The sequence below is a fragment of the Physella acuta genome, unplaced genomic scaffold, assembly GCF_028476545.2.
Source record: "Physella acuta isolate Inbredline_101_S28 unplaced genomic scaffold, ASM2847654v3 ptg000281l, whole genome shotgun sequence".
Taxonomy (NCBI): Eukaryota; Metazoa; Mollusca; class Gastropoda; family Physidae; genus Physella; species Physella acuta.
In genome coordinates this window covers 41,917-62,534 of record NW_026731800.1, presented here as the reverse complement: position 1 = coordinate 62,534, position 20,618 = coordinate 41,917, and the positions used below count along the sequence as shown (strand labels likewise).

The 20,618-nt window shown below is 32.6% G+C and overlaps 1 protein-coding gene and 1 long non-coding RNA gene across 6 annotated transcripts in view; both read left to right on the top strand.

The window, feature by feature from the left end:
* The window catches only part of LOC131939479 (thioredoxin reductase 1, cytoplasmic), a 31,170-nt gene that overhangs the window by 8,846 nt on the left and 1,706 nt on the right, over nucleotides 1-20,618 (top strand). For 3 of the 4 annotated variants that reach the window (XM_059297803.1, XM_059297802.1, XM_059297799.1), the window contains exons 3-18: nucleotides 4,257-4,317; nucleotides 4,431-4,517; nucleotides 4,883-5,019; nucleotides 5,336-5,408; nucleotides 6,094-6,162; nucleotides 6,335-6,385; nucleotides 6,801-6,838; nucleotides 6,930-7,034; nucleotides 7,122-7,237; nucleotides 14,605-14,830; nucleotides 16,136-16,225; nucleotides 16,316-16,392; nucleotides 16,578-16,737; nucleotides 16,826-16,933; nucleotides 17,108-17,203; nucleotides 17,294-17,428. In XM_059297803.1, the coding sequence (XP_059153786.1) occupies nucleotides 4,257-4,317; nucleotides 4,431-4,517; nucleotides 4,883-5,019; nucleotides 5,336-5,408; nucleotides 6,094-6,162; nucleotides 6,335-6,385; nucleotides 6,801-6,838; nucleotides 6,930-7,034; nucleotides 7,122-7,237; nucleotides 14,605-14,830; nucleotides 16,136-16,225; nucleotides 16,316-16,392; nucleotides 16,578-16,737; nucleotides 16,826-16,933; nucleotides 17,108-17,203; nucleotides 17,294-17,428 (1,629 nt within the window). Of the gene's footprint in view, nucleotides 1-3,527; nucleotides 3,688-4,256; nucleotides 4,318-4,430; nucleotides 4,518-4,882; nucleotides 5,020-5,335; nucleotides 5,409-6,093; nucleotides 6,163-6,334; nucleotides 6,386-6,800; nucleotides 6,839-6,929; nucleotides 7,035-7,121; nucleotides 7,238-14,604; nucleotides 14,831-16,135; nucleotides 16,226-16,315; nucleotides 16,393-16,577; nucleotides 16,738-16,825; nucleotides 16,934-17,107; nucleotides 17,204-17,293; nucleotides 17,429-20,618 lie in introns of those variants that run through there. The other variant, XM_059297801.1, reaches the window with a different exon arrangement.
* Nucleotides 17,599-20,305, top strand: LOC131939482 (uncharacterized). 2 transcript variants are annotated; one of them, XR_009386429.1, is made up of 3 exons: nucleotides 17,599-18,198; nucleotides 18,559-18,783; nucleotides 18,875-20,305. It is a non-coding gene; the product is annotated as an uncharacterized LOC131939482 (long non-coding RNA). The 2 variants fall into 2 exon arrangements; XR_009386430.1 differs by lacking the exon at nucleotides 17,599-18,198 and adding an exon at nucleotides 18,365-18,457.

Sequence of the window (20,618 nt, the reverse complement as noted above, 5' to 3'; positions counted from 1 at the left end):
AAATAGGATACAAGATTTACTGAATGAACAGATGTGCACAAGTGATCCAAAGACTGCACAAAACATTTGTCGTTATAGCAGCATGCTCTTAATTTTTTTAAATGCTACATCATGGATCCTGCCTCGAGTTTTAGACTCGTTTTGCGGATATCCTGAAAATAGCCCAAGCCCACTTGACTGCACTTCATAACATATCCTGAGAATAGGTTATTTAAGTGTTGTTGACCGAAAGCTTATATTATCTACCCAATATGTGGATTATGTTGATGAAAGCGCATGCGCTAAAAAATGCGCTAAACTATCGTATCGATCATGTACTACTACCAGGATAGAAATGTTTGTATTACTATTGCAAGGTCGATTGCAACGTTGGCAAAAAAAATAGACGTGATTAAATGGATGTTTAGTTTTCTGTACAGTATAATTAAAACATGTTTGCCAATGTAATCTATGTTTATGCTGAGGACAAATCACAAATGACTGGTTAATTAGTTTACCTCTCACCAATATTTGGATACTGTATAGATTAGCTAGGGGTACCGTTAGCATATATAAAGCGTCTCACGTGATTAGACTAGGCCTATCATTTGACATTGTTTTCAGTAAGGGATTGAATAGCTCAAAGACCTGTTAACTATATTTTTTCTAACGAGAAAAGACAATATCTTAGTATTTTGGTCCAGATTATAGAAGAAGTGGTCTATATAGGCCTATATTTACGTAACACACTTATTCTTGTATGACTAGGTTTATTTCCCACTACTCGCCAACCTCGAATTTTTACACTGCTGCTAATTTAGGTCATTAGGTAAATCCAATTAAGCTTGTTTGCTTCAGTTAAAAGATCGCGGCTGGCGTCACGTGTACGGTGTGTTGGTATTCAGTTGTTGTGAATAACACGTGACTGTTGTTAAAGCCTGATTGACAGAACTCTCATAGGAATCCCCGAAGTTTTAAGTTATCGGGTACTCGAAAGCTGCATGACCTTGACATTTTAAGTTTGCAATACGTGACCGTCATAAATAGAGGACATAAGTAGAGTTATGGATAATACTAATTCTAAAGTAAACGAAAAGAAATTATTGCTATAACCCAGTAAGACAATGCAATAAATTATTGTCACAATAAAACATTTCAGAATAGCCCACACAGTATTACAGTATATTTGTTGGCATTAGGCTATAGTTATAAGTTCCTACACTACTGGCGAAAGGTTAACACATACGTGCAGGCGTTGATCTAATTTGAATGGATTTGTTAATCTCTCGCCCGCTTAAACAAGCTTTCAAGTCCTATATTACGTATGCTACAAGGAGAGGGGGAAAAATTTGATTTACGGCGGCACATTGCTAGCCTATAAACTTTGAAAATAACTTGTCTTAACTTGTAAAGGATCGGCTGTCTTTATTTTGAATAATTAATAGAAGGAGGGGAGTGACTGCTGTTTATAAAACTAATCAGACTCGCTAACTTCCCTCAACGTGTCCTATTTTATAAACGCAGCAGAAGCAGTTGATATTGTTGTGGCGATATTACAGTTGACTACAACGTGTTGTCCAATCTCCGCTTTACTTCTCACATAATCGCATAATCTAAACAATAGCCACCCTGATGTCCAAGTTCCGTTTTACTTTACTTCTCCTTTAAAATCTAAACAATAGCCACCCTGATGTCGAAGTTCCGTTTTACTTTACTTCTCTAATAAAATCTAAACAATAGCCACCCTGCTGTCCAAGTTCCGTTTTACTTTACTTCTCTAATAAAATCTAAACAATAGCCACCTTGTTTTTTTTTGTGCTCATCTCTTGTATGGGCTGCTCTTTCTGATAATTGAGATTTGCTCCAATGAGGAATCGTGTTTCCTCTCACCGTGGTATTGATTGTTGGCGGATGAGATAAAAATCTATCCACCATTACAGTGCTCCTGAATAGTCCGCAGCTATTATATGAAGACATTTATATTCTCGTTGATATCGACACAAAGTTATAAGTGTGTGTTTTTTTTTCTTTTGCTAACTTTCTTGTAGTCTCAATTAAAAGTTTTATCAGCTTTTAGTTTTCCTATATAAATAATCTATTCTCAATGTAGGTACGTTTTTTTTTCTTTTCTTGTAGACAGGTAAGTAGACTAAGTATTGTGCATGGAGTGAATTTTATCTAGAATACATATTTGTTTATTCGCCCTGATGTTAGAAAATCGTTTCTTTATAACATGATTAGTGTTCTATCCGAGAATGTTCTCCGTGGCGGGGGGGGGGGGGGGGGGAGAGCACTGGTAAGGTATACATTTTGTATATTAACCCTATTCGTCTTGCTTTATACCGACCGTCAGGATTTCCGTTTTCCTCTTCATATATGTAAATAATTTATGGATAATAAAACGATGCTTTTAAGTACTTTATAACGCCCAGTTTATTTAGAATTTGCGCTCAGAATTTTGCTCAGATCTACGCGATACTTGGTAGTTTGTGCTAATTTCTGGAAAACTTCAATATAATTTTACTTTGTCGATGATTTACTGGGTGTTGCTTGACCTACTTTCTTTTACCAATGTCTTCATTTCTGGTAAAGATTTCCACCGATGTAGTTTCTTTTTCTTGTCCCTTTTAGCTTTATTTGTTGGATACCTGATTACAGCGTTTCTTACAGGCATATCTTGGGGTAACTCACCCTCTTCCCAGAGCAAGTAACATCCCCCTTGAATATAGAAAATGTATACTTAAACTGGTGTCTTCGTCGTCTTCATCTCCCCCTCCCCCCTATCCCAAAACTTTCAAGTCCAACCCTGCCCTAAGTCCTACTCTTCTAATTTTATATTTATTTAAAAAAACATTGCAGAAAATGTAAAATATAATAATCTGGACGAAACCACAGCCTGCAAAATCACGCTTCATTTTTAACATATCAAAATCAAGCAAACGATACGTGTTATTGACGATGGTCCTACCAGTCTTTACGTTAAAAAAAAATAAACCAGAGGCGAGTTTGCATTGACAAACATTACAACATAACATGTGCATTGGTTTTGCAATTAAGTAATATCAATACCATATCGATATACGTTGATAATTGAATTTGTAAAATAAAACGGAAACCATGATGGTTAAGCACTTACTAGCCAGCCAGATTACATGATAACTAAACTTATCAAATTTAAGAGAAACTAGTGTCGTTTTTAATTATATATTAAATAATATTTTTTATTATTTAAACCTTTGTAAAATTAAAATTATTAAGTTTGAAATCTTATATTTTATATGATAGGCCTAAACTATTTTTTTATAATTAAAATATGTTTTTAAATAACCTTTTTTCAGTCTTTTCTTCAGTTTTTTTTTTTTTTGGAAATTCATTAACGTGAGACTTAAATTGTTTTAATCTACATTGTTTTTTATTTACTAATACACAGTCTCCATTTCAGAAACAAAATTAAAATCGATATAATCTTTTAAAATGTTAATGATTGTTGATCTTTAATATCTGCGTGTTAAAATAGCTTTGCTATTTGAACAATTAATACTGCATTAGTCATTTCCGGGTCACCCGTTGTTGCGAAGAAAAGGTCATTTTCTGGGAGATATGTCTCGATTTAAACTTACTGAGCTATTAAAATGTGTATATTCTGAGTTTACTCTTAAGTCTAAGATCTGTTCAAATAATAAGATTGCTGCAAAATGTTGTCAGAAGGTAACTGCTAATTCGGATACGGTGTTTACTGTTTAGACCTCTGCAAATTTAGCTTCTAGACTCTAGCACCAGTTGTTTACATTTTTTAAATAAAATTGAATGTGAAGTTTGCGTGCTAAAGTAAAATGCCAAGTCATAGTTATAGATCTAGTTTCTAGATCTAGTCATTGACCATTGATTGTATTAAATCATAACTAAGTGTATACATGTGTTTTCTTTGTTGTCACATTTTAAAATAGATTTTTGGTGCATGTTTATTTAATTATTAATTAATTAGCCTAATAATTTTTATTACAAATTTTGATCTGATTCCCTCAGCCAACTGGACCAGATTTATACAACTTATTTTAGAGGAGGGGAGGTCAAAGAATCTAGATCTAGAATCTAAATATATCTAGTTTTGTGGGAGCTCATTATAAAATAAATAAATGGAAAAAAATTTACATTAAACCTTAATAATCAATGAGGACCCCCCTTCCCCTTTTTGCGTGTGTGTGTCCTTAACTAGTCTATAGTCTATATATATTAGTTATTTTCAATAATTCAACCACTATTCTATTTTTCAACAGGCCAAAGATTTGTTTAAAAGTTTGAGTGCAAAATATGAATCAGTAGAACTAGATCTCATTGGTGAGTATCATTATAGCCAATGTAATTTTACATTTTTGTTTATATAATGAAAGAAAACAAATCATTGCAGAAATGTAATTATTCCCATTGTTTATATATTTCCTGTTCTCCAGAGAAAGGTACACTTTATCAGTCTACCTTAAGAGAATTAACAGGGCAGTCTACTGTGCCAAATATATTTATACATGGCAAACATTTAGGTAAGAAATTTAACTTACCAATAAAATGCTTAACTGCTCAAACAACTAAAATTAGAGCTAAGTAAAATTGTGCTAGGTTTGATCATTTAAGTTGTGCAAGATCATAAACTTAATTTCTTTAGAGAAATAGTTAGTGGTATAAAAAAATTTACTAAAGTTTCAATTTTTTCCGTCAACCCGATTTTCTTTGTTATTTCTTATAATTTTACAATTAAAAGAACTAGTTAATTATTGTTTTATATGACCTAATTTCATAAGCCATCTAAGGACTAGTGCTTTGCTATTGTGTTTTAGTTTTTTAAGTAAGTTTAACTCAGCAATTCATTATTTTAAATTGTTAATTATTCTATAATTAATTGTTGTAGGTGGCTGTGATGATTTATTGAGAGCTCACAGCGAGAACACATTGGGTGATATGATACACAACATGGCGGCTGTTCCAAAGTATGATTTTGACCTTGTTGTTATTGGTGGTGGCTCAGGAGGCTTGGCTGCTGCTAAGGTTTGCAGTGAAGTTAATTGTCTTTATATATTTATTAAAATCAAAATAACACTGTAAAATTAAATGACACCATACTTAGGTGTTTTCTTCCAATTTATAAACTCCATAAAAAAATATAACATTAAACATTCAAAATGAAAAATTGATATTACTAAATAATCTCTTAGTGCTGATTTTTAAATAATACTGAAACTATTTACAATGGTGTTTTTATTCTTAAATTCCATTTCATCATAATACAAGCTCTCACATAAGCTTAATCATTCGATTAAGTACAGCTCTTGTTTGCATTTTACATTTTATTGTTCTTTTTTAGGAAGCAGCGAATATGGGAAAGAAAGTTACTCTTTTTGATTATGTAGAACCTTCTCCAATAGGGACAGCTTGGGGTAAGTGCTTGTAACCAGTATAGCCCTTGATGTTTACTTCTCCGTTTTTCTTCCCTCATGCCCACTTGCATGAATTTCTATTTAATGGAGGTACTTTTTACAAACAAAAAGTATTTGACCTTTCACTGCAATACCAAGCAAAATGTTTGGTTAAACCTACCTTGACTTATTTTAAATAGTTATTCTTTTTATAATTAATTTTGACATGGTTTTGTCAGGCTATGTAGGTTAGCCATACTGGCAAAGACAATACAAAAATTTCTATGGCTACTTTAATTATAAATGTAAATATTTTTTAAACATAAATCTGACTAAATCACTGCAAACCTGGTCCTGATTTCCAGACATTAGCTTTAGTTGAAGATCACATTAAACAGTTTTGTGTTCAATAAGTGCTATTTACTAGCACATAGACACCTTTATTAACTTTTGACCAGATATTTCTCTTTGCTTCACTATTAATTGTTGCAAACAAAAATAAAAGATAGTTTTCATCTTTAAGTTTGTGTACACACCTGAATGATCGCAGTGCCAAATTAATAGTAAAGTTATATTTGGAAATGTAGAGCAAAGAAACTGTCATCATTCTTACTTTTTTTTCTAAATAGCTAAAACGTTTCACAAAGATCGGTTATTTTGTTATTGGATTGATTGAAAAGTAAAGGCATTAAAAATTCTCTTTCAGGTTTAGGAGGAACTTGTGTAAATGTTGGATGCATTCCAAAAAAATTGATGCACAGGGCATCAATATTAGGTAAAGTATTTTTACATCAGATTACAAAATTATTATTTTTAATTTGCAAACTTTTTAATTTTTAACTTTTAATTTTTTAGATGAATTTTTATCTTTGTAGAATTTTTTTTTTAATTGCATAAAAGTAAATTTTTCATTAAATTTAAACAGTTACTGACAATCTAAATTTCAGGTGAAGAATTACATGAAGCTAAAAGTTTTGGCTGGGAAGTTCCAGATAAAGGTGAGTAAATATTGCTTTTTAAAATGTTCAGCTGAAAAAACAAATTGAGGGGTTGGAACCAGGCTTTGTTTCTTAAATTGCAATATTGGTCAGTGTTAGACTAATTCCGAAGGTATACACAGGTACCAAATTTGGTGCTTGTAAAGATAGATGTTTAGCCAGATGGAACAGAGCCCACCACTATACACAGCACAAATTAGTCTCACCTACAGTGCGTCAGGTCAGAACTATGACCAGCTAGCCATACAAAAAAAAGAGCAATTTTGATCATTCACTATAGCTGATGCATGGTGATTATAGAGCCTGCTCCACTGCCTATAGTATAGTAGATATAATTATTTATTTATTAGCTGCATTATTTATTCATTCCATACACCTTCCATAATTCGGAGATGTTTTTTATTTTGTTTTTCAGTTCATCACAATTGGTCAACAATGAGAAATGCTATTCAGGTACAGTTTAAAAAATATTTTGTTCTTACAATCCACTGTTTTTAAACATATTTTAAGCAATAGTAAATTACAATTGTACATATTCTTCCAGGATCACATAGGTTCTTTAAACTGGGGTTACAGAGTACAACTTAGAGACAAAAAAGTTAACTATGTCAATGCTCGTGCTCAAATTATTGACAAAAATACAATCAAAGTAAGTATTTTAAGAATTTATATCGTGTCATTAAAAAAACAATCTAATAATTTACCCCTTTAAATTACAATGCTTTATCTTTTTAAGGCAATAAAAAAAAATAAAACAGAATCTACACTAACAGCAGCTAACATTATTATTGCAACTGGAGAACGACCACGCTATTTAGATATACCAGGTGCTAAGGAATATTGTATTACCAGGTAAGGATGTTTTTTCATTTTGTTTATGCTGAGTTTTACTTTTCACAATTAGTAGCTTGTGCTGTTGCGTAATGCTTTAGATTTTAACTAGCTGTGGTTAAATGAGAAGCGGGGGGCTATATTTATAGATGTTGTGACGCTCAAAGCCTCACCTATTTTTTGCCCTCTATTCCCACAGCCCCTCATATTTTCACTCAGTTCCCTCTTGCCCAGAGATTATTTACCATGTTCACAATTCTTTGATTGTTAAAATTAAGTATTTTTGTTTGGAACAAATGATGACTCGTTGAATTATTTGAGCAAAATTAAATGATGTAGAAAATCTAAGAGGTGTATGCATTAAGCATTGGTAAGTAATAGCTCTGTCATGTGTGGCAACTCTGTCCAATTCAGGTTTTAAATATTTACATCTAGATTTAAAATAGGTAGTCCAAACTGAAATTAACTATTGATTGCAGACTTCTGGAGTGAGTATGTCATGAAAGAACTTTTAATTGTAAGGTCTATGCCACAAATTTTATAAAAATATCTCAATAAATAAAAAAGTTATGCGATTTTTAAAAAAGCAAAATTTGGTAAAAAACTGATTTTCAAAAAGTGCCATTTTTGAGAACCCATATTTTTTAAACTAAATAACATAGAAGTGTGGAAATTGGTAAAGTTGCTGCAAAGTTTGTAATATATATGCCCAATTTTTTTCAGTCATCTAAAATGAGTCTTTCTAAGGTAAAAAAATAATTGAAAATGACAAAAATGCATTTTGGTCACTTTTATTTTCATAAAAAAAAAAAATTCATTTTTTTTTTTTTTGCTTTGGAATAACTCTAAAATTATTGTGTTGGTAACATCGACGTGGAAAAATGTGTTAATTATTTTCAAAAATCACATGAGTTAAAATATTATTTTAAAAAATACCACAGTTATCTAGTGCAGGAGAAACAGAATCAAAATTTAGTAGAGTAAATGTAATGTAATGTAGTTTAATAAAGACGTGATGCCTACAAGTGATGCAGCAGTTGATGCCACATGCTTTGGTTTCTTTTCAAACCTGATAACTGCTTTGGGGGAACAGTTTTGGGGGAACATCTTTGTACGTCTTGTTTCCCTCAACCTTGATCTTGTGGAGCATCAAGAGTAACTAATATGTTTTGGGAATTGTAGGGGGGAGTGGGGTCTTGGCCTTCTTCCCTTCCCTTGTAAGAAAAGTTCTGGATAGGCCACCGTAAATGTCTCCAGCTATGGAACGAACAATTGATTTAGTGATTAATAAAATATAATTAAATTTACTACTAGCCTATTGTGTAGGCCTACTATTTGTCCTATGACTATAACTGGAAACATATGAAAAAGCCTGAAAACACCTTTTTGTTAAAAGTAATTTATATTTTTTATATATATTTTTAAGAGTAATTCTACTGAATGAAATTTGAAATAATCGTTGCTTGTCCCACAATGGTTGAGATATCCAATGATGAAGATGCCGTACTGTGGTTCTCAACATCCTATAGGACAACTTAACTGTCCTTCATTGTTACTATTATATGCATATAAAATAAATAAATAATGAGAAATACTACTAGTACTACTTACACTTACAACTAATATAACATTTAAAACTAAGTCACAACATGTACAATCTTAATAAATTGCACAACCATCTAAAAATTGATCTGGTACATTTTATTAAGGAGACTGGCGCAGACCATTTCACATTATTCAGCAGGGGAATCAGAATCAGAGTGCACAACAGAAAATAAAAAAATTAATCACATTAGTCCTTCAAATTTAGTGTCTTTTGTTTTAAATACATTGATAAAAATGTATAGAGTCCTTTCATATGACGTCACGTCCGTTCGTGATACCTACGCCCTCCGCCACAGTGGTGTACACCAGACGTAAACACAATCAGCTGTTCGCCAGCGCTGGACGTGTTCACCAGCGCTGGACGCGTTCACTGTATGTAAAGAACCGCACCCGCGAAAAAGGAAAAATACGTTAAAAAACTTGAACTCTTATACTGTTATTGACAGTTTCGTATAAATAAATATGTGGACAAAATTTCTAAATAAAAATACTGTTAGTAATACTGTTTGCGTTTAGAGTTAAGGGAACAAGATACCCATGTTTTCGATAAAATTTTAATTTTGCTCCCCAAAATTTTTATTTCTTAATTCGATACTAATACCTTTTATCTCTCTAACCCGAACATTTCGGACTTCTACAGCTTACGGTTATTCGTTTATTGCGATGTGAAACATGGTACCCCCCGACAAGTTTTCACACTACTACGCGGACAGCGGCTATCTTCGAGCGGGTATTACATGTATTTATGGCCCGCGGGGCACCATAAACTTTACAGCAATCTAAGGGCCAAGCACTCGTGTACCCGCTGGTGTAGTGACCTTTTCTTTTGTTCTAAAAATAAGTGAGATAGAAGTTGTTTTCTACAAAGTAAAATTTTATATCAAACTCCATATAAGGGCATGCGCGTAAAAATTATGAAGGGGAAGAGATTCATTGATACGCTTGACCAATCATATTATAGTACAGTAAATCAAAATAATTCACGATAGGCTGCAACTAACCACGTGTGCTAGGCAGCCATCTTGTTTCTAGATAAACAAAACAATCGACTGTCTCGTTTGTTTACCTCATTTGCGTATATTCTTCTATTTGTTGTTTTAAAGTTATACATCAACATTAAGTTTAGTAATTGAAACGTGGCCTAGAAATGCACTGTTGATTATCACTGGAACAATATTAAACACTGTTTCGTACGCTTTATACTAAGCTGAAACAATGCGTCATGGACATGACTATCAGTTTGAAGAATGTACTGTCCATCCCCTTTACCCCCTTCATTCCCTTCTCGCCATTCAACCAACGGCCGGTTTATAATCTAGTTAAGGCATGCTGTGATAGGCTTGAACGCGTTCATCAGGCTTTACACCGGACTGTATACGACACATGTGTTAATGTGTATGCCCATCTCTCCGTATAGGGTGTGGTAGCAACGAATGTAAATACTAGATAGGATAGCTGAGAAGCATTCACTTAGGCCCTGTACTTGACCCTATCTACACAGATGTGTTATTCGCGGTTGAATGAACATTGGTAATCTATGGCTCATCGGTTCTTCACGCACTATCCAGCGGTGGGTGGGGTGGAGGGGGCGTGTCTAGCCCCAAGCGTTGTACCCAGTGTTGTGTTGTAGGCTATTATCATAAGGCAATAAACTTGTGTAAGCTACAATTTGAGTAGAGAAAGACATTGTTTTGAAGGGAGAAGACCGGCTAACAAACAAAACTTGATCTGGTTTGAAAATAGCTGTTCTGAGAATACCGCTCGATTGATAGGATGTGTAATACTTAATAGTCATACATTCATTACCTGTTGTATACATATTTTCTGCTTACATAGAAAAATTCTGTCTAAAACTTACAACATAAATCAAAGCGTATTTTATTAGACAAATGGTTCTTCCACATATAACAAGACGTTTTTTTCTGTTTTCTATAAGAGAAAACGCGCCGTGCCTTTTCCCGCTCTTCTTTTCACGTTTTCTCAACTTTGCATTTTTACTCAAAATTCAACATTCAAATCGCTAAGGCTTTGGAACCCTTTGTCATACAAGAATAAAACATTCCACGTGCATTCAGCGTGATACAATCTACAAAACTACGTTTGTACATTAAGTTTGCTACAATACTTTAGGAAATATTGATATTTATGTAACACCACCCCCTAATTTTTGCACATACATTTACGTAAAAATTTGTATTAAAAATTGAGTACAAGCTATCGCAATGAGTAAACGTAGAAATGTATAGTTTGGTTTGAGAAACCTAAATCTTTCATCTGCTTTTTAAAATCTCTTATGGGAACAAAGCCTTAGCGATTTGAAAAGGTGTTAGTTTTCACACCTTTTCGCGGTTTCCATGGCAACCAGTACTGCTATTGACGGCTATATATTATTTTTGTCTATAGTTTAACAACTATAACTATATGAACTTATTAAACAACCAGAAATGTGTTAAATAAAAAAAAAATTTTTATCCGTGGTGCCTGTCCTTAAAGTAGCCGAATCTGATCAAATGCAGTTCTCGATACTTTGTTTCAGGTAAGGAGAGTAAAATAATAAACTTCATTTTAATTATAAAAGATAACTATTAATAAAACAAATATGCTCGACCTTCACAAATACTAATAGTAAAAGACAAAGTCAAAAGTAATAATAAGAATAATAAGATCTAATAGTAGGCCTAATACCTGGCTCCGCTGGGTAGACATAGAATCTAGAATCTACTTCTTTACTTAAATTTAATTACTTTAGATCTACATTCGATTCAAAAATACACCCATAATAAATCAAAAGTAGTCATAATAGGCCTAATAAAGCATTTAATTGTCTCTAAGATCTAAAATCTCGCTCTATAATCTAGTCATTTTTTTAGCAAACGAAATTTTCTGAAATTGAAATAGATTGTATGACTAGACTTAGACCTAGAATCTGCTACTTAAATTAAATTGTAAAAACTTTATACAAGCATGTAGTTGATATTATTGTAGTAGAAGGCTTTAATAAATTACTAAGGCCTACCTACTTTGTTGTCTTTTTACAGCAATATGTATCTGATACTGGACTGAGTTTAATTAAATTCAAATTCATATCTAGTAATTGGTCTACTAAGTTTTTGTAGCCTAGTAGTACAATCTAGATCATACCAGCCAACAACAAATAACCACATTATTATTATTTGGTTAATGATTAGGCTAATTTTTTTTTTTTTTAAATCCACTGTTTATAAAAGAAACAAATCAAGCTAGAAACATTATAAGTGAGATGGTTTAGAATAATAACAATGGACCCAGTCTACAATTGATACAATTGCAGGTCTACATAGGGCCTACAGTCTAGTAGTTTACAGTAGGCACCTAGTGTGTAGCTAGTATACTAATGTGTAGCTGTCCCGAGTTAAGATTCTTAATGCCTTAATGCTTTCCCCTGATAAGCCATGTGTGCTATAAATGACATAACATGACACCGAGGTGAGAAGTGTTGAGGGGAGAGCAGTGGGACTTTCCCCTTTGTTCTCCCTGCTGGGCCCTGAGGGTCAAAATTATATAAGAAATACTATCTCTGTGGGGCTGGGTATCACGGAGGTGAGACATTTTCAGGGGAGGGCAGGGCAGACTCCTCTTTGGTTTTATTGTGGGCTAGATACAGGTGGGGGCAGCTATCATGAGGGTTGAACGTCAGTATTAATGTGTCTGATTACTTCCCTGCTGGATTATAAGGGTCTTAAATTGTATAACATGCTACCCAGATTGGTTATTACCCATGGATTATATTAGCCATTGTAGTGTGGGTTTTGTAGGAGTTAAGTGGTCTCACGTTTGCTACAGTAGATAACCTATAATATATTACTGCATTACAGCTTCGTCTACTTAAACTCTTAACGCAAACGGTATTACTAACAGTATTTTTATTTAGAAATTTCGGCCACATATTATATATTATCCACCAAACTGTCAATAACTGTATAAGGATCTTCAATTCCTAAGAGTTCAAGTTTTTTAACATATTTTTCCTTTTCCGCGGGCGCGATTCTTTACATACGGTGAACGCGTCCAGCGCTGGTGAACACGTCCAGCGCTGGTGAACACGTCCAGCGCTGGCGAACAGCTGATTGTGTTTACGTCTGATGTACACCACTGTGGCGGCGGGCGTAGGTGTCACGTGATTTAAGTCACGTGTTTGCAAGGACTCTATAGTTATTATAATTATAAATTTCTTTTGTGTTTCATTAGTATTTTATAAGTATTTAACCTTCGTTCCCTGTAAATAATTGAGTTCGTCCACATAGTAACCAGGATAGTCTGGTGGCCATTTTGAATTTGTCGATTCATAATTTTGACGTGTTAGTCCAGATAAACTGTAGTAATACGACCCTATCATTGATCCCAGTCAATAGATTTTAAAGAATTAGTAAACACTAGCATCTAATAGTTAAGTGCATCCATATTTCAAGTCCCTAGAATGTCCTGAATTAAATAGCTTCACGTCTAAACACACCCTGTGTACAAGCGTAGTTCACACACTAAAACCGTGGACTTGTAGCGTTCAAATTTACATTAATAACGTGTACTAATTAAACCAAACTGACATTCAAACTTAAAATTCATTTATTAAAATGGAAATGAAACTTTAAAAATGATACTTACAACTTGTTTGAAGGCTCTAGCAAGGGTAAAATCCGTTTAGCATCATCGGTCGTCAACCTTTAAAACCGTTCGGCGAGCAACTTACTCGGGGCTGAAAGTCGACTCAAGGGTTATATGTTTATTGGGGGTACGGCTTCGCGACCGTAAATCAGAAATACTTGAATTTACAACACAAAGTAGTTATAAAACTGAACTTTACATCGGTGTAAAAATTGAAACAGAATTAGTTTGTTTCCGTGTATATATCGTCATTTAAAGTTTAAAATCTGTATTTTTTAAATGAAATAAACAAGTTATTTTTTCAATTTATACATCAAACGATAGCCTAGAATTCGATCTTTAAAATGACATTAAGATTATGCTTCTACGATGCTTCGTCGCGAAGCCGCGACCAAATAAAACAGTGTGGGGTCGATCGGTACACGCAAAACGGTGAAATTTGTTGACGTAACTGATACTTTTCAAACAAATATAAAACACATTCAAACATGTGTTACAGATATAAAAATACCAGATTACGACAGATAAAGACTTAAACTTTATTGACATATAATTTTTATTCTTATAGGACAACTAGAAGTAGTGAAATTTTTTTTTTGAAAACCGCAAAAACTGACCCTAAAACGCACTTTTTTGCCAGTTTGGACTACCTATTTAAAGCGGTCGAGTTCTTTATTTTTCCCTTAAAAACATTCACATGTAATTAAAATTAATTTCTTGATAAACTGCAGCCTACATGACAAGGCTGACTATATCAGCCATTTTGTCAAATTTTGACCCACACAAAAATTTTAAAGAAATAGGTCCATAATATATTTTATTAATTGTTTAGTTAATAAATCAAAAGTAGGTTTGACTTTTCCTCTTTAAAATAGCTGAGGTGAAAGGTCAAGTACTTTGCTTTGTATTTGTAAATACTACCCCATTTGATGGAAATTCTCCTGAATGGGCATGAGGGAAAAGAATCAAAATTGTTTGTGCCTGGCATGAGGGGAGGAATAAAAAAAAAAGTAAATGTGTCCAGTGCTGCAAGGGTTAAATTAATCTGTCCAGCAAATGCAATGCAATTAGTTAAATTAATGACTGAGAAGTATTTTTACTTGATGTAAAATAAAAAATAATTCTTCTGTTTTTATTTTCAGTGATGACCTTTTCTCTTTGCCTTATTGTCCTGGCAAAACATTATGTGTTGGAGCATCTTACGTCTCTCTTGAATGTGCTGGATTTTTAGCTGGAATTGGATTGGACACAACAGTAATGGTTCGCTCTATACTGCTCAGAGGTTTTGATCAACAGTGCAGTGAAATGATAGGAAAATACATGAGTAACCATGGGGTTAAGTTTATACGAGGAGCAGTACCAAAAAAGGTTAGTACATCCTAATCAAAATATTTGCTGTAATTAACATTAATTCTATAGTAATGCTGGCTCTAATGTATGGTCTCTTAGGAGTAAATTTCTTTTTGCATTGTGTTAATTTTTCATTCCTAAAGCATTTCTACTGGATATGTTTTTTAACTCTTTGCTAACCGCGTGCTAACTAGTATAGATCCAATTTGTTAATTGCCAGATGTTTTGAAAATACGTAGGAAACTTTTAATCTCTTGAACCCGTTTGTAATTTTTGTGAATGAAATCTTTAAAATATGGTATGGCCCATCAGTAGATTTAAATACTGTTAAAGAGTTTGTAAATATTTTAAGACTGAATACAACAGGTAAATATTAAACATATCTAAAATATTTCAGATTCAACCTGCCTTTCGGCGTTCATTTTTTGGCATATTAAATTGCAGAAATAACTCAATAGTGAGGTTCCAGTTAAACAATTTTCAGAATTAACTTTGTGTGTACAGCATTCACACATGTCAAAACTCCACAGTCCAAAACAAAAATTTATATTTTAGCTGGTTTTTTTTTATTTTTAAATTGAAGATTTTGCACAGCACAAGTTAATTAATAGAAATAGCTTGCTGCCCCTTAAAAATCTTTTTAAGATAATAAAAAACAATTTCAAGGGGGAAAAATATTTTTAATAAAACTTGCTTTATGTATGATTCAAGCTTGTTTAGTGGCTTGAAGTTAAAAGATCTTATGGTCTTGTTAACCATTTTCACTCATATAAATAATTACACTATAAGTATGGATACCAAAAAAAGTTAATTATGCAAACATGTCATATTTTTTAAAACAGTTCTACTTCACTTGATGGGACATCAATAAAATGTCACTCTAATTAAGTGGCTTGACATCTTTGCTTTTATTAAATTTTAAGACTATGCATATTTTTAAACATTGTTTACATTTTTATTACAGTGAGGAGTTGACATGCAATTTAATAGTTTGTGGTTACAAAAGCTATCCTGATCATTAAAAAAAAATTGATAAGAAACTTAACCTTTAATAAATGCTTACAATGCATTCCAATTTGATCTGTAGTTTGACAAGTGTAATGCATTTTGTTTTGATTTTTAAATTATTATTTTAACTGTTTAGTTCAGATTGTTTTATCTATTATACATTATTGGCTCTTAAGTTTTTCTTGTAAGCAGCACAATTAAATCATTTAAAATTGCATTACATGACTCAAATTATATGAATATCAAATGCATGATTACTCCATTAAAAAAAAAACACCAAAAAAAGTAAGAACATATACTCTTTATTTTCTCCAGATTGAGCAGATAGAGAAGGGTCAACCAGGTAGATATAAAGTTACAGCTGTGAAGGATGATGGTACAGAAATAGTAGAAGAATATAACACTGTAAGATATGCAGTTATTTAGTAGTTAAGTATATAAAAGCTGGGAATTGAATTGACTCTATTGCTTTATCTTCTAATTTATCAATTCCAGATCCTCTTGGCTATTGGAAGGGATCCTTGCACCACAGGCATCGGTCTAGAAAATGTTGGAGTGAATCTAAATCCTAAGTATGTTTTAAAATATAATTTTAATAGAATAGACACATCATTTTTAAAATCTAGATTAATAACCATATATGTGATTTGGCAGGTGTTTATCACTGCACATACTCACATTTCTGTTCACTTACTCTCTGTATTAGTTTTTGTTAATAAGTTATGATAAGTAAATTTGAACTCAATTCCATTTTCAGCAATGGGAGAGTGCTAGTGGATTCTGCAGAAAAGACAAATGTTTCTAATGTTTATGCTATTGGTGATATTGGTGATGGCCGACCTCAACTTACACCTGTTGCTATCCAGGCTGGAAAACTGTTATCTCGAAGATTATTTAATTCTAATTTCACAACAAAGGTATCCTGGTGCTCTTATTAATACAAAGATAAAAAGTTAGTATCTCTTTATTGTAATATTTTCACCAGCTAATTTAACTTTGTTCTAGGTTGATTATATGAATGTTGCTACAACAGTTTTTACTCCTCTTGAATATGGATGTATTGGGTACTCAGAAGAAGCAGCCATTGAAAAATTTGGGGAAGATAATATTGAGGTAATGTAGATATTTTTGTAATAAAATCTAAATAGTAAAACATTAATTTTGATTTTAAAAAACAACTACTATTCCATTTTCAAAAGCTTTAATTAATACAATTGATAATTTAACAAAGGGAGGATTGGTGATTTATAATAAGTTTCTAACTTTACATTTTTCCTCCACTGACAGGTATACCACAGTTTCTTCATGCCACTGGAGTGGACAGTTCCTCATAAGGAAGAAAACACATGCTATGCTAAACTTGTTTGCAATAAAAAAGATAACGTAAGCATACATTTTACACCACTATGTGCATACTTATCCACCTAGTATTTCTGTGGGTTTTTTTTAAATTGTTTCATTTTGTCTTTTAAGGAGCGGGTCATAGGATTTCATGTTCTAGGACCAAATGCTGGAGAAATAACTCAAGGCTATGCTGTTGCTTTGAAGAAAGGAGCTACTAAAGAGGACTTTGACTCCACCATTGGAATTCATCCAACTAGTAGTGAGGTACGTATACCAAGGTCACTTTTCAGCATTATTCAGTAGACTAGAAGATTTATTAAATAGCATTTTTTTAATTAAATGACTACTCTTTGAAACTCTTGCCCATCTGTGTGTACAAGTTTAAATACTGGTCAGACATTCAAGTTATTATTTCTATGAAGTTTTCTTCGAACACTATTATTTGTTAAGGGGCTACAACACCGTACTCAGCTTGATTTTTTATTTTATTTTTATTTTTTTTTCGATTTTTTTTTATTTTTTATTTCTATACATTAACATCTTATTTACCTAATGCCGTTATCGTTTTAACTGTAAATTGACATTTTCATACATATTTGTGCATTTGAAGAAGGTGTGTGTGCCTGGAAAAATATAAATTTACGGAAAAATGGCCTCCATAAACATGCCTGTCGATTCTTAACTAAGCGACCTAGCATAGCAAGCCGTATATCAGAATGACCGGCTTGCAATTGCTCATTTAAATAACCTAAATACATTGACCTAGTTTTAAATACTAAAATAGAAATCGCGAGGTGAATGCATGATGGAAATAAGAAAAGCTGTATTCCCATTGGTTACCAGGCGAAGCCATGTTGTAAGTTACTAAAATTAGCTCATGTCAAGGCGACATATGACCGAAATGTAAGCGGTTGCCGAGATACCGGCTATTATTTTGCTCAGCGCATGACTTCCTTTACTCGACATCTGCGAACCTGAGTGCTTCTTTTTTATCAAATAAGTGCACATTTTTTGTTTGTTGGCTTCTTTTTACGGTAAGATTTGATTTAATTACTATTTTACTGAAATTATTTTCTAAAATATAGTTATTAATTGTATTTTCATCAATAAACTTTGACTATTATTCCTTATCGATAATGAGTCGTTCTATATCTAGATCTCGAATCTAGAAATCTAGATCTATTCTAGATCTAGAATCTAGAACTAGATTTAGATCTAGATTGGAGATTCTAAATCTAAAACCTAGATCAAGATCTAGAAGTAGAATTTAGATTCTAGTCCAGATCTATATAGGTAAATATGAGTCTATAAATACAAACAATAGTTTATAATAGAATAATAGATAGATCTAGAAATAACAATATGCCTTATTATTTTTTTAAATATTTTTACAGTCAATGCCTGAAGTCTCAAAGCTAGTGCTGCCAAGCTTGCTAGGGTTGATGCACATCACTTGGGACTGCACAGATGCACTAGATGCACCTACAGTACCTGCATCTCAGTGCACATGCATCGGTTGCAGCTACACTACTTCCACCAACCATCGCAAAGAAAATTTAGTGCTTCTGCAGTCTAATCGCCGTAATGCACTGAGTGGATAGATTGGAAGTCTTACGCAGGTATTAGGATTTGTCAAACTTGTTTGAATTCTTGAAATCACTCTGATAGCTAGAATGTATAGATCAGTATATTGTCTCAATCTCATTTCAGCAGCTGAAAAAATCTCCAGACCTACTTCAAGAAGGCAGTTTCAAGTAAGACTGGCAGTACAGGGAACTGAGGTGGAAAGTTGGAGCTCCTTCTAATCATGTCCCTTTGACAGATGAAAGGACACACACCAGGATTGACAGACAGGGAAAACCTCCTGGTGCTTCTGGCAAATGTGTCATGGTACATAATTCAACACCGCTATCTCACAAAGGTTCATCATTCATCTTAGAACATGTTGCCAAAGCTGTCCAAAATGTTTATTAGCAACTGACGACAAATGCCATATTGAGCAGTTGCATGATAGATTCAACCCAAATGAAAGTCTTTCTGCATGCATCTAGGCATATGGCCCCAATCATGGGATTACATGACAGTTAGTAATACTGAAAGATGGCTGTTATTTCACCCATAGCCCAACAGAAACTAGTTCAGGCTGAAGGCAGATCATCATATTTTTCTTCGGCTTTCTAAATAGAGAATGATTAGGCCTACTGTAACTATTTTGTTTTTGTAATGTTAGTAATATGCAAATGTTTTCAGAGTTGTATACTGTACCTCTATGTAGCTATTTTGTAAGCTAATTCAATTTTTTTGTAAATTTTACTTGACCTGTTTTGAAGTTTTTTGTTCAGGGGTACATTTATAAAACCTGATTTACAAGAATAATTACTCCTTAATTTCAGAAACCAAATGATAATAGTAACTTCTGTACATACTAAAACTATTTAATAAGCTTTTACTAGGATATTATTTGATTTAAAAGCTTTTATTAATTTTTAAAATATTTTTGATAACTCTTATTTACAATTTATTTTTAGGGGGTGCACCTCATTAAACCTAATTACCAAGACTAATTATTGCTTGATTTGATTGAAACTTTGATTATAGTATCTTGTATACATTGCTTAAACTATATGATAAGCTTTTGATAAGATATAAAGAGTGTTTAACAGTTTTTTTTCATTTTCAAACACGTTTTCCCCTTTTTCTCACAATTTTGTTTTTTTACCAGTTTTAAAACTTCAAAATTATGATCTCAAATACTGTCTATTAGATTTCAATGAAATTTGTACAGTAGAAACACAACATAATTACTGTTAGAGTAATAGAGACTTTTTTAGGTTATCTTGAGTAGTTTTGTTTTTAGAGAATTTCAAAGTTGATTTCATGGTTAATATTTTAATCTAAAAACAAAAAATTTGTAACTTCAACATTTTGTCATATATTCAAAAAGTCTCTCTATTCTCCTGTTAGGAATCCTCTCCTTTATTTAAATTAGAAGTTTTAAGTCAATACATTAAATGGTTATTGAGTTAAACAGATTGAAGCATGATATGTCTAAATCATTTATTTCTGTATTTTTTAATCGGCTAACGCTGAAGACACATTCACATTGGTCTAAAAGTATATAAAATATCTTTATAACTGCAATACATGTGTTTGTTTTCTTAAAAAAAATTTTTTTGTAAATTTTTGTATGTACGGTGTAGTGCCCCCTTAATAGTCATATATAGTTAAGTACAGAGGGGCATTGAATTTTCTGTTCATGAAAAAATGTATTTCTTATTTTAACTTCTGCCAATATAAAATGGGTATTCAATAATAAACTGCAGATGGAAAATGTACAACAAACACTCATCTATTTTGATAATCTGATCAATATATTAATATAATGCATTTGGCTATATAGAAATAATGTAAGTAAACAAAACTAGGATTGGTGACTGGTCTTTTTCTACAGACA